The sequence below is a fragment of the Aureobasidium subglaciale genome (assembly GCF_000721755.1).
Source record: "Aureobasidium subglaciale EXF-2481 unplaced genomic scaffold scaffold_25, whole genome shotgun sequence".
NCBI classification, from domain to species: Eukaryota; Fungi; Ascomycota; class Dothideomycetes; order Dothideales; family Saccotheciaceae; genus Aureobasidium; species Aureobasidium subglaciale.
The window spans coordinates 16581-31269 of record NW_013566970.1 but is presented as its reverse complement, the minus strand read 5'-3'; the positions used below and the strand labels follow the sequence as shown (position 1 = coordinate 31269).

General features: G+C 50.7%; 5 protein-coding genes across 5 annotated transcripts; 2 read left to right on the top strand and 3 right to left on the bottom strand.

Moving 5' to 3' along the window:
• Positions 1 to 1734: 1734 nt before the first annotated feature.
• Positions 1735 to 2915, bottom strand: AUEXF2481DRAFT_43529 (uncharacterized protein). Its single transcript, XM_013484926.1, has one exon. It carries the CDS (start codon positions 2658 to 2660, stop codon positions 2043 to 2045), a length of 618 nt encoding a protein of 205 aa, XP_013340380.1. The 5' UTR covers positions 2661 to 2915; the 3' UTR covers positions 1735 to 2042.
• On the top strand, positions 2846 to 5669 carry AUEXF2481DRAFT_43528 (uncharacterized protein). The gene is made up of 3 exons (XM_013484925.1): positions 2846 to 3313; positions 3375 to 5114; positions 5168 to 5669. The coding sequence occupies exons 1-3, from the start codon at positions 3209 to 3211 to the stop codon at positions 5441 to 5443; spliced, it is 2121 nt and encodes a 706-aa protein (XP_013340379.1). The 5' UTR covers positions 2846 to 3208; the 3' UTR covers positions 5444 to 5669.
• Positions 5670 to 5852: 183 nt separating this feature from the next.
• Positions 5853 to 10477, top strand: AUEXF2481DRAFT_43527 (uncharacterized protein). Its single transcript, XM_013484924.1, has one exon. It carries the CDS (start codon positions 6000 to 6002, stop codon positions 10188 to 10190), a length of 4191 nt encoding a protein of 1396 aa, XP_013340378.1. The 5' UTR covers positions 5853 to 5999; the 3' UTR covers positions 10191 to 10477.
• A 564-nt stretch (positions 10478 to 11041) lies between these two features.
• Positions 11042 to 12340, bottom strand: AUEXF2481DRAFT_8085 (uncharacterized protein; the record flags this gene model as incomplete). Its single annotated transcript, XM_013484879.1, has 1 exon — positions 11042 to 12340. One exon carries the CDS (start codon positions 12338 to 12340, stop codon positions 11042 to 11044), a length of 1299 nt encoding a protein of 432 aa, XP_013340333.1.
• Positions 12341 to 12680: 340 nt separating this feature from the next.
• AUEXF2481DRAFT_69252 (uncharacterized protein) lies at positions 12681 to 14417 on the bottom strand (the record flags this gene model as incomplete). Its single annotated transcript, XM_013484958.1, has 2 exons — positions 12681 to 13435; positions 13487 to 14417. 2 exons carry the CDS (start codon positions 14415 to 14417, stop codon positions 12681 to 12683), a joined length of 1686 nt encoding a protein of 561 aa, XP_013340412.1.
• Between the last annotated feature and the right edge of the window lie 272 nt (positions 14418 to 14689).

The window sequence follows — 14689 nt, the reverse complement described above, 5'->3', positions numbered from 1 at the left end:
AACGGTGGAGGGACGCCGTCTGATGCACTCCAATCCTCCTTGACCTCGCTACGAGCTGAATCTTGACAAGTTCCTGATGATCTCTTGAACGAGAACTCAACCCAGTCTTCATCGCAGTCAACGTTCTGAAGTTTCAGCCAGCGATCACCTTGCCTGCTAGCTTTAAGCTTTTAGGCCAATGCAGGATTCAGGAGCTCGATACAACATCGCTAAAGCGGCATGAGCATCAGCTTGATCAAGGGCATGATCCCCCAATGTCGACGGTCTTGCGTTCATTTGCGATTGGCTCTCTTGATACGAAGTCAACCTCGTCATGGTTTCCTCTCAGTGGATTCTACTTTCGTCCAAACATAATCCCTGACCAATAAAGGTGTCGCTATACCTAAATTTGAGTCAGTCCCCTTGATCCCCTGCATCAACACATGTCAAACATGACATCCCGGACCGTGCCTCTACCTTAACATCCGACCTGGACTACGAGCTTGGTCCGGCATGCGTCACCACCGACCATCGGACACCAAGATACCTCAGAACCACGACCGTTTCTGGAGCAGGCAATAGTCTGTATAGCTCTGCAGCACCGACCCAGCCTTGCCACCTCTGATGTCTTTTGGACGCAAGTGCTATCCTTGCGGCGACACAGCACTGGCTGGTATACATATCCAAAGCCGAGGCCCTGTCGCAGACTCACACATGGCCTCGCTTACAGACCAGAACAACTCCCAGACCCTGTCATCTGCAATGCTATATCAAGGTGGAGTCGCGAAGCCCCTTATACAAGCATATACCCGAGTTTTCGATAATCCAACAGTTTGGTGGACACTTCTTATTTAGTTGGTAGCCTTCTATCCCCAGCCGTCTCGCAGGTTTCAACCTCGTACTTATGCCATGAAGTACTTCGGCTCCACAAAGACTACTCAGCCAAGCGACTCCATCCTCAGGGGGTATTGAGGGCAGCAAGCCGAGAACGACGCTGGTAAGATCAAGTATGAGTACGCGACGTTCACGCCTTCGGTACATGCGTGTATGCTGTTGCAACATGGCTCGTGATCTGCGTACATGCCTCATAATGCAGGTACGCATCACAGGCATACATGTTAGCCTCTCGACAAAAGCACGAGCTCTTTGTGGCAACAAAAAAGCAGCACACTTATAGCTGGCTCATTCCCATTGAGGATAATGCTCATACCAAAAGTCTCCTGGCCCGGGTTCCAAAGTCTTTGCCTGCTGCGCGTCTGAGAATGTCCCTCGACTGACGCTCGAGTATTTCACCCCGGTTGCTTGCCGTTTCTCGATCTTGAAGTGTTTCCCTACTTCTTTTCAATTTACTCTGTTGCAATGTTGTCCTCGCCATGAGAATCGTGATCCGGCATGACAATCGAGACCGCGTACGAAGAGGTGTGCTCGCACACGCATAATCCGCCGTTCTATCGATATACTCGAGCATCCATCCTCTTTCACCACCACATCTATACCCCCTACTTCTTTGAGTCATGATACGTATGTTACTATCATGTTGGTTCTTTTTTACATGCCTCATCTTTTAATCGCATGACTACTGATGAGTTCTGCATTTTGTCATGATTGTTGGCTAAGAGGATGACCCTGCCTTGTGATAACAACTTCTTATTATTAGCCTTGTGCTGCTGAATAAACTCTTCTGCCATGTGTGACTTCTTGATATACCGAATAAGACACGTAATAATATCGTGTGGAAGTATTTTATAGGTTAGACGACTGGATGCCTGCAAAAACGGAGTGATGATGTGCTTCGTTGTAATGCAAAAGGCCTGCAGATTCTGCTTAGCACCTGCACTTGCTCACTAGACAGGTCCTCTGGGTTAAAGCACAGTAGAAGCATCCTTTATGCTTAAATGTCGTCTTCATTTCAGACTCGACTTTCAACCGACTTGGAATTCGTAGTAACTTAAGACAGGTGCATTGGAACTCGCTTAGGGAGATTTCAAGTGCGTTGTGGTTGGCCTCCTGTACAGGCAGAAAGGTAGATGATTATACAACTAAATACTTCATAGGATTTGACATTACTCCCATTGGGTATTCTTGAGACGCTGCATGAGGTAATCGACCTCTACTTCTTTTGTCAAGGGAATGACATAGTCCTTGTACATGGCAACAACGGCATCCACATTGATTTTAGCAGCGCCATCGGCCTCGCCAGCCGAGATACTGGGATCCGTGCCGTAAGTCTTTGCCTTTAGGCGCAGACGCTCCAATACCTTCTTTTCCACGGCAGCGTTTGTGATGGCCTCGTCAATGCCCTTGCGATCTTCACGCCTGATCAAGTCGACAAAGCGGTCCGTCTCTTGTTGGAACTTTGCCTCTGCGACAAACTTGCCAAAGTGGATGCGACGCGACAGGGCTTGCAGACAGTTCAGGTCGCAGGTAGCGGCCGAGCCAAAGTTCTCCTGATTCTCACCACGCTCTTCACGGCCATAGTTGATACACGCAGCGGGCAGGATGTGCTCGGTATAGTGGTGTTTGAGCTTGGTGTTGATATTGACATGATTCGGGTGTAGGATTTGCGGGTAGTGGATGGGCTGCAGGATGGGTTCCTGCAGGGCGTCTGGGAAGAAGGGGTATTCGTCGGGGGACTGGTAGCGGCGCACGAGGGACTGGAAGCGTTCTTGCTCGCGGATCATCCAGTCTAGGAGGCTGTAGTCGCAGTCGGGGATGCGGACGGCGCCGGGCTTGTAGATGGAGGGGTTGAGGGGGAATTGGACGCGCTCGATTAGGTGGAAGGTGATTGTGTCCTCGAGCCGGCTGACGGAGCATCAGCGAGGTGTAGTCAGGGGTGGGGGTGGTCGAGTGGTATACATCAATTGGAAGCGGATGTTGGCCAGGTCGAGCGCCTTGCTGGCGTCGGAGAGGTCGATTGCCGTATCCATAGTGTTGGGTGTGTTGTGTGCTGGTGGAAGAACCGTGCGTAAGAGGCAGAGGGAGGTGGAGTGGGAGAGAGTGGCAGAGAGATGGATGGCAGTCACAGCGACACCGGCGTCGAGGCGCGCTGGAGACTGGGGACTGGAGTGTTTGCTGCTTCGAACGAATCGTGAAGCTCATCATCATCAACAACCTCGGCCTCGTGTCACGATCTAAAAAACATTCCGCTTCCCGTCTTTGGCCACGCGACATCTGTTTCCTGCCATATCGCCCATATTCGATAATGACTTCATAGTCTTGGTCGCATACCATGTCTACGCAACGAGGCCGGAATCCTCCACAGCCATCGTCGTCGTCACACAGGCGAAGGGCTTCTGCCAACATTCCGCACGACGACGATGAAGGCCTACTAGGTGTATGTCGCTGACCTGACAAGAAACAAGATGCTACAACAACTCTGACCTCCTGCAAAACAGTCGCGACAGCTTGAAGCCTTTGGCCGCACCGTCCATGCCACAGCCAGCCATTTCCTGGGCCCCTCTGCTGGCGAACCCCACCACTACCAAAATGCAATGGGCGACATCCACCGCGAGCTACGGCGACCCTTGATCCAGCGCTCCGTCTTTGAGCTTGCCAAAGCTTCGCCCAAGGAACTCGTCAGGTCCACCTTTTCTACCACTGAGATTCAACATCGCGCATTAGCACACCTGCCCGATGACCTCCTCCGCCACATCCCCGAACGCTCCAGCACCTACTCGCTCTTCCAAGGCTACCAAGCCACGAAACCAGAAGAGAAGAAGAAGAAGTCTTCTCGCACGAATGACAAGGGTCAGAAGCTGTTGGCCCACGACAGCGACGATGAAGCAGACCCATCTGCTGCGGGCAATATTAAAAAACTCAAAGGCAGAAAAGCCACCTCGGAACACCGACTAGAAATGATGGGTATAAGAAAGAACATGTGCATTTCAGAGATCAAGGAAATCGACACCAAGATCGCGAATCTCAACACCATGCGGAAAATTGTCCTCCAACGACTGGCTGGTCATGAGCAGGAAGAGGTCGACCTCGAGAACGAGATACAGGACATGGCTGAAAAGCTTCAGGAAATGCAAGAGGAACTGGAAGATGCTGCTGCTCTGGCCACAAAGTCTCCGCCACTGGAAACCACGCCAGACCCTCCTGCCGACCCAAACGATATGGCCGAGTCTACCGACACATTCATGTCCGAATCTGTGTACGAGAAACTGCCCGACCCTTCACCAGTCAAGACGGAAAAAGAAAAGGAAAAGGAAAAGGAGAGGAAGAAGCGTCGCGTCAACAGGCGCAAGTCCATGCCCGTGCTGCACGAACACATGGAGACGGGCTCTCGCATTCGTGAATTCCAGGCACACAACGACATGATCACTGCTCTCGACTTTGACGCTCCCTTTGGTACTCTGGTTTCTGCTGCCCTGGACGACACTGTTCGCGTGTGGGATCTGAATGCTGGAAGATGCATCGGTCTTCTCGAGGGCCATCTCTCTTCCGTTCGTTGTCTACAGGTCTCGGACAACTTTGTGGCCACTGGCTCTATGGACGCCAGCATTCGTTTCTGGGATTTGAATCAAGCCGAATATTCTCCTCCGCCGCCAACGCGAAATAACAGATTTGGACGCAATGACAAGGACCCCGAGGATGAAGAAGATGATGCCGACATGTTCTCTGACTCTGAATTGGACCCCCTCCCTATCGCACCGACGTCTTCCATGCAGGATTGTTTGGTCGCCGAACTTTCTGCTCACGTAGCTGAAGTCACTGCTCTTCACTTCCACAAGAACACTCTTGTTTCTGGTTCAGCCGACAAGACACTACGTCAATGGGATCTCGAGAATGGTCGTTGCGTGCAAACACTCGATGTAATGTGGGCAGCTGCCCAAGCTAGTGTGTCAAACAACAGCTTCGGCGCTCCTTCACCAGCTGCTGCTGATCCTACTGCCTCCGAAGGATGGTGGAGACCTGCTGCAGGCCGTCTTCCTCCTGCTGAGGCAGACTTTGTCGGTGCTATCCAAGTGTTCGAAACAGCGCTGGCATGCGGTACCGCCGATGGTATGGTTAGACTTTGGGATCTGAGGAGCGGTAGTGTGCACCGCAGTCTGGTCGGCCACACTGGGCCAATCACATCATTGGCTTTCTCTGGCATTCATATGGTGACTGGCAGCGCTGATCGCAGTGTTCGCGTGAGTTTTGTTTCCGAGAGTTCCCCTATAACACATACTGACGCTATCGACAGATCTGGGACCTTCGTACCGGAGGAATTATCGATGCCTTTGCCTACGACTCTCCCATCGTTGACTCGTCCGTCGACGCAAGACATATTGTATCAGCGATTGGTGAGTCAGTGGTCAAGGTATACGACAAGACTGACGGCAACCAATGGGATTGCGGGCCTGGCGCATCTGGAGAGGAGGACCAAGGGCCGCTGTCGGCGATTGAGCGCGTCCGCATCAAGGACGGATACCTGGTTGAAGGCAGAAAAGATGGTGTCGTTGGCGTGTGGTCATGTTGATAGTCCTCGTAGTGCGGAAACATACAAAGCATATCTGCATCTCATTCAGGCATTTACTCGAGCGCTGTTCTTGCATTCGTGTGTATCTGGTGCGAGAGTGTATGAAGCTGAACAGCTCCACCATCAAGGTCGTCCGACAAGATCTGCATAGCTGCCCCTCTACACATGTGCGGATGATGCAAACAAGATTCGATAGCCATAAAAGATACTCGATGATCAATAAAGTATCCAATCAGCCATTGCAACAGAGTAGAGAGCAAGGCACGTGAGGTATTTCTCAGGCAGAAGATCCGGCGAGGTAAAAAAGGCAAGGGTCGAAGTCTTGGCGTCAATGATGATGCTCGTCCGGGGTTTTCTTTTACTCTGGCTTTGCCGCCGAGCATCGATGATGATTTTGTTCCTGGAAATTGTTACATCTTGATCTTGCTACTACCACGATCCCTCGCCGTCGCCCTTTGAATCTTGTGCTTATTATCGCCTCATCCAGCCTGCATATTCTGTCTCTACCGCTCGCCTTTGCCTTTCCTACGCTACTTCACATCCCATCTTCTCAAGGATGCTCGTCCGAGCAGCAGGTCGCAGGACGCGGCGAAACACGTCTGTCCACCTCACCCAGCTCGCCGACTCTCTATATCTACCCTTTCTTTGTCCTGCTCAGCTACGATGGAACTCGACACACTCACAACAACACCCGCAATCACGAACGCCCACACGCCTGCAAACCTTACAAAGCGACAAGACACAGACGAGACGCCTAGCCACAGTTGCCGATCAACAGTCTGCCAGCCCCGAGTCGCCACGATGGACCCTCGGCGGTGTCGAGTACTCGCTGAATCCCAAGGACACTTTGATGTTACAGCACGGTACCGAAGAGAATTATCAAACCAGATACAAGCAAGGCATGGCTGGCAACACGAACGACCTAGTCCAGAATTTACATACCTGTCTTCGAGTGGAGAGGTTGGAAAGAGCACGAATGGTCATCGAAAGGCTACGGGAACGATGCAGCAAGGACTCGTTTGAGATGCAACATAGCCACAACGCATACCTTTCGGCTGGCCTGAGGCAGCTTGAGAACACCCACGATCAGTCCGAAAAGGTCGAGGCCTACGAAAGCATCCGGGATTGGTTCGAGAACGACCTTGTTCAAGAGGGCTTCCCGCTTGACGCGCAGATGCTTGTCACCATGGTCCGCGCTGCGCTGAACACACTGCAAGGTGTCAAGCTAGAACGCGCTGTTCGCCGCTACTCGGAACTTGCAGATGCTTCAGGACCTGGCATGCTCGACAAAGTTTGTGATTCCGACGACTTCACCGACGACGAGTTCACCACGCTCGCTTCGTTGATTCCTACAATCAAGTTGAGGATTGCCGAGCAAGCAGACCAGACGACCGAGTCGAACGAACAAACGCTCGATCCAAGTACCACAACTCTGCCAGCACTCATCGACATTCCCGAAGTGCTCGAAGTTTCGCAGAAGGGCATGGGTTTGTCCTCATTGAAACGATCCCTCAGGGACTCAAGCCCCGCCCTCCTATCAGCAACGACTCCTGAAGCCATGGAGAGAGCCAGTTTGACACCGGAGGATCGCCAGCGTCTACTCGAGGAGAGCGCCAGTGTAGCTGCCATCGCGCGCTGGAGGTCCGATGAGGAGCATCTGCAAAAGCTTGGTATTCACACAACCCTGGAAGCGAAGCCACTTGGCGCCTTGATGTGGCAATGGTATTCAGACTTGCTGCCTATATTACGTGCAGAGGTCGACGCTTGTCGCGCAGCCATGGAAGCGCCCACCAAAATCCCAACCCATAGCGATCAGCTCATCTACGGTCCTTTCATCGAGGCAGTCCCTATCGAGCAACTTGCTGCGACCACTATTCTCACCGTAATGTCTGCATTCGCTGGCGGAAAGGAAAATAAAACAGGCGCATATAGCAGCAATCAGAGACTAGGCCGTCTGACAGCCACACTTGGAAGAACAATGCAAGACGAGGCCAACGCTGAGGCTGCAAAGAAGCGTGCTATTGCCGAGCGCAAGGCAAAGCTCGGCCGTACATCGAAGAAGGCGAAGCCATCACACCCAAGCTTCGACACGGAAATGCACGTCTGGCCCAGTGATGTCCGTGTCAAACTGGGTTCTATACTCGTGTCGAAACTCATTGATACCGCCAAGATCGCAGTCACAAGATCACATCCTAGAACGAAAGAGATGGTTACTCAGCTTCAACCAGCTTTCATTCACAAGACACTTTACGAGTCAGGCAGAAAGCAAGGTTGGCTTTGTCCTAGCTCTGAGCTACTGCAGAAGCTGCAGCGTGAACCTGTTGGCGGTCTTATCGCCAAGAGACTCCCTATGGTGATAGAGCCAAAGCCATGGACAAACTTTAGCAAAGGTGGCTATCTCAACTACCCCACGCCGGTAATCCGTTTCAGCGGAGCAGACAGTGTACCTCGCGACTATGCATACGCTGCCATCCAACGAGGAGATCTCGACAAGGTGTTTGAAGCTCTCAATGTCCTTGGTCAGGTGCCATGGAAAATCAACGAGCATGTGCTTCGTGTACAGATTGAGGCGTGGAACAGTGGCGAGCCCATTGCCAATTTTGCGCCTCTGGACCCCAAGATCGACGCTCCTGCTGAGCCGACGAACAGGTTGGATGGTAATGCGCGCCGTGCCTGGTTGATAGCTACAAAGGAAGCCGAGAACACCAAGAGTGGTTACCATTCTCAAAGATGTTTCCAAAACTTCCAACTTGAAATCGCGAGAGCGTTCAGCAGGGAGAAGCTTTACTTTCCCCACAACATCGATTTCCGTGGTAGAGCTTACCCTATTCCTCCTTACCTCAATCATATGGGTGCCGACAATGCGCGTGCTCTCATGACTTTCGCTAATGGAAAAGAATTGGGTGAAGTCGGTCTGAGATGGCTCAAGATTCACCTGGCTAACGTCTATGGGTTCGATAAGGCCAGTCTTTCGGAGAGAGAGCAATTCGCTATGGATCACATGGATGATGTCCGCGACTCTGTGGCCAATCCTTTGGGTGGCAGAAGATGGTGGCTCGAATCTGAGGATGCATGGCAGACTTTGGCTGCTTGCTACGAGTTGAAGGCGGCCATGGATCAGGAAGATCCTACCAAGTACATATCTTACCTTCCGGTACATCAAGATGGTACTTGTAACGGTCTTCAGCATTACGCTGCACTCGGTGGTGATTCTGTCGGTGCTCGTCAAGTCAACCTGGAACCTGGAGACAGACCATCTGACGTTTACACCGCTGTTGCCGAGGGAGTCAAGGCAGAAGTTGAGAAAGACAATGCTGCGGGTCATCCAGTGGCTCAATTTCTCCACGGCAAGATTACCCGCAAGGTCGTCAAGCAGCCAGTCATGACCAATGTGTACGGTGTGACTTACTATGGCGCCAGAGCACAAGTCAAGAAGCAGCTCGAGGAAATCTTTCCCCATCCTCTTGACGCTGGTTTGGACCATCTCACACTGGCATCTTACGTCGCCAAGAAGATCTTCAAGTCTCTGGGAGAGATGTTCAAGGGTGCGCAGGCCATTCAGACTTGGTTGGGTGATTGCGCCGATCGCATCTCTACCTGTGTCACACCTGAGCAAATCGCATCCATTTCAAAGGACAATGCAGAAGGTCGATCCGTGGTCCCTGAAACCGCCACAGTCAAGACAAACGGCGGCAAGACAAAAGCAGCATCTACTCAACGTGTCGCAGCAGGGAAACAACTGTTCCGCAGCTCCGTCATCTGGACCACGCCTCTCCGCCTCCCAGTTGTTCAACCCTACCGTTCCTCCAAACGCCGTATCGTAAGGACACATCTCCAAAACATCGCACTGCAAGAACCTACCTCTGTGGATCCTGTGAGTAAGCGTAAGCAATTACAAGGCTTCCCTCCCAACTTCATCCATTCCCTGGATGCAACACACATGATGCTCTCAGCCATCAAATGCAACGAAAACAACATTGCCTTTGCCAGTATCCACGACTCCTTCTGGACCCACGCCTGCGACATAAATTCCCTCTCTGCAGTCTTGCGTGACGCCTTTGTCGCCATGCACACTGAAGATGTAGTCGGCCGCTTACGTCAAGAGTTCATCGCCAGATATAAAGATTGCATGTACCTAGCCGCCGTCGACATCCGCACCCCCGTAGGCAAAAAAATCCTCGCCGTTCAAAAAGCTCGACCCAGACCTAAAGGCAAGCAGTTGCAACCTGCACTGATTGTGCATCTTCTTGAAGAAGTTGAACGTTTGCGATTGCTGAATAGTGATGATGCAGAAGAGGTTGCGAGGGGAGAGGAAATGGTTACTTCTGGATCGGTGTTTGCGTCTGAAGCTGATGCGGAAGATGCGCTTACTATCCCTACTGAGATTGTCAATGCGAGGTTGGGAGAAATTCCCGATGTGGGTGAGTTGGCTGAGCAGGAGGCTGATACCACGGAGCCCGTGCTTGCGGATCATGATGACTTTGATCCCACAGCAGATGATAAAGTTGCAAAAGCCGCCGAAGATGCCGAGGAGGGTATCGAAGTTGCTGAGGGCATCGAAGGTGCAGATGGTGGTGAAAATGTTCACGTGCCCACAATCGAAGAACTAAAAGCAAAAACCAAACCGGCCAAAAAGGAAGTGGTGAGAAAGGTACATGTATGGTTACCGCTCAAGTTCCCAGAGGTGCCCGAGAAGGGCGACTTTGATGTTACGAGGTTAAAGGAGAGTCAATACTTCTTCCATTAGATAAGGCGATGCATTCTTGGAAGATGAGGAAGATGCAAGAAGAGCAAGAAGATGGAAAGAGCTGAGGATTTGTGTACATATCATCACACGGAGTTTCTGTCGTTTTTTGGGGTTTTTTGCATATGGGCCAGGTGTTTTTTCTTCTTTTCATTTCTCGCATTGCAAGAAAACCGAAGTGATTTTCGTTTTGCATTTGGGAGCCACCGGTTATTTTTTTGGATCCCCTTTTCAGAAATATCTTATAATCCTGTAGATACTGCTCTATATATCAGCATCGCCACTTTTTCTTCTTCTCCTTCTTTATCTCCAATCTTTTCAAAATCTTGTAGCTTTTTTTTTTATACTTTTTTTTCTTTTCTTCTCTATTACTACTTTATAAGAGATCACTACTTCTAGTACTCTCTCTACTCTTTTCGCTCTTGTTTCTTTGTTTTTTCGTATCAAGTTATATAGACGTAGTGTGTTGGAATTGGGGGGGAGAGTTTTCCCCCCCTACTCTCCGTCATTCCTGAAACAAAAGTTACTTACTGCGTTATCATCATGATTCTTTCACTTGATCATTAAATCTTTATGTTCTATTATGCTACTGATACTGTTGAACTCTGGACTTGTACTGGGGGGGGTTTTTTTTTTGGAGAACTTTGCCAACGTCACACAGTGCAGGGCAATCTGATATCTGGGTTCATTCTATCACAGAATACCAAGTACAAACGAAAAAACAGGACCAAGCATCAAAAACACATTAACGAATAACGGGAAAAAGGAGAGAAAAACTTATGTTTAAACAATAAAAGGCTTTCTTCCCTATCCAAAAAAAAAGAGACCTCTCCTAAAGCAGACTTAGCTTTTAATCACCGCTTCCCATCCATTTTGAACAAAACCTCCACATCCGTACTCCACGCAACACCCTGACTCTCACACTCCCTCTGCTTCCCAATCCTTGCATGTGCATTGTGTTCCTTGAAATGCTCCGTAGTCCTGCTCAATCGATCCTGTATCTGATCAATGGCACTCTCCATGGCAACCTGCACAGCTCCCACGAGAAAAACATTCTTCAACACAACCTCTGCGGGATCATACCAACCCCCACCTCCAAATTCGACTGCTCGTTGCGCAATAGAGGAAAGTCCGAGCAATTCTTGTACCTTCTCAATGGGAACCATGAAAGCGTGGTGAACGTGTCCAAGCCCTGGGATCTCATGGAGCATAGGAGTGATGGTTTCAGAATGTGTAGACACCAATTCATGAGTGAGAACGAGGAAATCATCGTGGTTGAGAGTGATGGCCAGAAAAACCAATTTGATGGCGACACCTTCAGCCACAGCGACAAAGACGTCCCGTTTCTGAACATGCAACTCATTGTACTTGAGGAAGCGAAGATGTTGATGAAGTTTATGAGCGCCGACACCGAGACAAAATCCATTGATTGCGGCTGCAATGAGCATTTGTGGCGCTACACAAGAGAGACCGAGGTTTATGGTGAGGCCGAGACTGTTTCTTGTGACTACCCCGATGCGGTGCCTGGTTTTGCGACGAATCTCTCGGAGTTCGGGTTCGGTAAAGTCGCGAGGTAATGGTCGTGCTCGTTTGAGTTTTGGTTTCTTGAGGAGGTCGGCATTTTGTGCATAGATGGCTTGAACGACAGAGGAGAGTTCGTCATCCACGCGGTAGGGAGGTAGCGTATCTTCAAGCTGACCGACAGAATTGGTACGGGAACGATAGGCAGGTAACGTCTCCGTAGAAGGGGACTTTTCGGCAGATAGTGAAAACTCCAGAGGTCGCGTAAAGTCGAATCTGGCAAAATCGATATCCTGCTTCTCGGTCTTGGACGCAGATACATTTGCACAAGTAGGATAGATAGCCCATGTGCTTGGAAGGCCCAAACGAGCCTGCTCACAAAGTCCACCGCTGTCTTTGGAGAAAGGCTTTTTTGGCATGCTTTGCTCTTCTGTCGATGCTACGGCGGGCACGGAGGGAGAGCGCTTGAAGTTTGTCGACACCCTCGTCGACCTCTGCAGTCGGGAATCGTCGAGGGATGAATTTAGAAGAGGGGCGGCGCCATCGGGAAGATAGCTTAGATCGCCATGTTCGCTCAGGTAGGTGAAGGAAGCTTCGGATTCTTGTGGATGAATGGAGTGGCGTCTTAACATTGGCCAGTTGAGGTTCGTGGGTAGTAATAGGCATGTTCGTGTTGTGAGGATGTGATGGCTTGTCAAGACTTGAAGTTTAGATATGGTCAGCTTCCATCGTACCTTCCTATCTGAAGCACGACTGTTTGCCACGAGTATTGAAGTCGTTTCCAAGAGTCCCATGCAGTCTCGACTTACTGCTTTCTCGGGCCGCTCCAGCCTCCAGTAAAGATGTCTTATGCTTGAACCCTTGAGATCTTTGGTTGCGATATTGAAGATGCCAGGAATTGACGGATTTGTGAAGCCTCCTCATATGAGGAACATGATAAAGTCATTACGTGCTGCAGAACCATGTCTAAATCTACTCAGCAGTAGGAGCAACAGCAGCAGGAGCAACAGCAGTAGGGGCATCAACAGCAGCTTCATCCTTCTTCTTCCTCAAAAAGCAAACTCCCTCCACATGCCCCGTCTGCGGGAAAAAGTCAAAGCCTCTCAAACTCTCAATCTCATACAACCCCTTGCCCTCGTTAACACCAGATAAGCCACCAACCAGCACAGCAACATCTCTAGCTTGTGTGTGCACATTACAACTGACATAGCAGACTCTCTCTGGTCCATACTTCAACAGCTGTCCCAAGAAGTTCTCATCACAGCCTTTGCGGGAAGGATCAATGACTACAGCAGTTTCTCTGGCCGGGAACTTGATTTCGGCGAAAATGTTGTTGGCGTCGCCGGCTAGGAAGCGGGCGGAGGTGGGTGGGATGTTGTTGAGTTTTGCGTTTTTGGAGGCGAATTCGATCGACTTTGAAGACACGTCTATGCCGATGGAGTTTGTGAAGAGGGGAGAGAGTGTTACTGTAAACAGACCACTGCCAGAGTATGCATCGATGAGGTTTGTGATCTTGGGTGCGTCTGCGGGAAGGTCTTTGGGCAGGATGTTGTCGCGGATGTATTGTGTAAAGGTTGGGAGGATGGAGTTGTTGTTTTGGAAGAAAGAACCGGCGGGATTGTCGAAACGGAAATCGTCGACGTATTCGGTAGAGACTGCGTTTTGGTCTGTTACACAGGTCTTGCGGTGGATGTGGGTACCGCGGTCTTCGTCAATGTAGTTCTTGACTGGGGTTGGGACAGTAGCTTGAGTGTCAACGGGTTGTTCTTCGGCGGCACCAGCGTCTGTTTGTTGATCTTGAGGTAGATGGTTCTTGTCGATGCGCTTTGTGCTCTCGCGAAGCAGGAGAGTTGCACCACGTTGGTACTTGTCCAGCTCGACATTGACTCGTTCTCTCTCACTCTTCATACCCATGCGAACAGCATCAGTGCCGATAGGGCAGTCCTCAATGTCCATAGTCTTGCGAGTGCCCTTCAGCATGAAGCCGATCGGAGGCACTTCCGGGAAGACAGCCTTGACACCTTGGCGTCTGTCTCTCCTTCCACCAGGAGGACCATCGAAGTGAGGAGTGAGTTTCGTGCGGTATCCGTATTGCAGGGGTGAGCCGATTGTGTCGCCCACAGTAGGAATCATGTGTGCAGGCAAGGTGCAAAAGTTCTTGTAGGCCTTCTCGACGATGCTTCTCTTGTGATGCAGCTGGTATTGGTAGGGGAGGAACTGGAATTGACAGCCAGAACATTTTGAAAAGTAGCCACACTTGACGAGAGAGTCATCGCGGTGTGTCGAGGGTTCGAGGACTTTGACAAAGTCTGTCAAGGTGTAGTTTGTGTCTTGGAGATGCTTGATGATCTTAACCGTGACCTTGTCGCCGGGAGCAGTGAAGGGAACAACGGCGACTTGAGAAGTTCCAGGAATGAGAGCGAGACCGTCACCAGTAGACGAGAGATCGGAGATGGTCAGGTCGTACTCTGTGAAAGGTTCTGGCAGTTGAGCAATGGGAGCTTGTTCTTCTGCTTGGCCGTCGGCAGGCTTTGAGCTGATCGAGTGCTTCTCGAGCAAGGCGCGGACGTCGGCAATCAGGACTTCCTCGTTGGAACCCTCCTTGACGGTAGTTGGCTTTTGCTTCTTGTTCTTCTTGAAATGTCTCTTTCCCTCGTTGAATTTCCTCTTCTGGGGCTGGTTGGAGTGGGTGGGGGCAGAGTCGGCCATGGTCGGCCTGAGAACAGCTGTACGGAACAGCAATGTCGGTCTGGGTGAGAAGAGTTGAAGAGACCTTGTAGCAGCAAAAAAGCGTCGTGACAGCATTGAAGGACGAACAAAAAGTCGCACAGCCGCATGGTCAGCAAATCCTGGAGATGCATTGCTGACCTTTGTGGTTTATGCTTGCTGTGCATAGTATTATACACGATTTATCCCACCTCCGATCAACTCCGCAACCTGCAGTCTTGGCATTCGGAAATTCGTCCCAGTCGCGGGCGTAT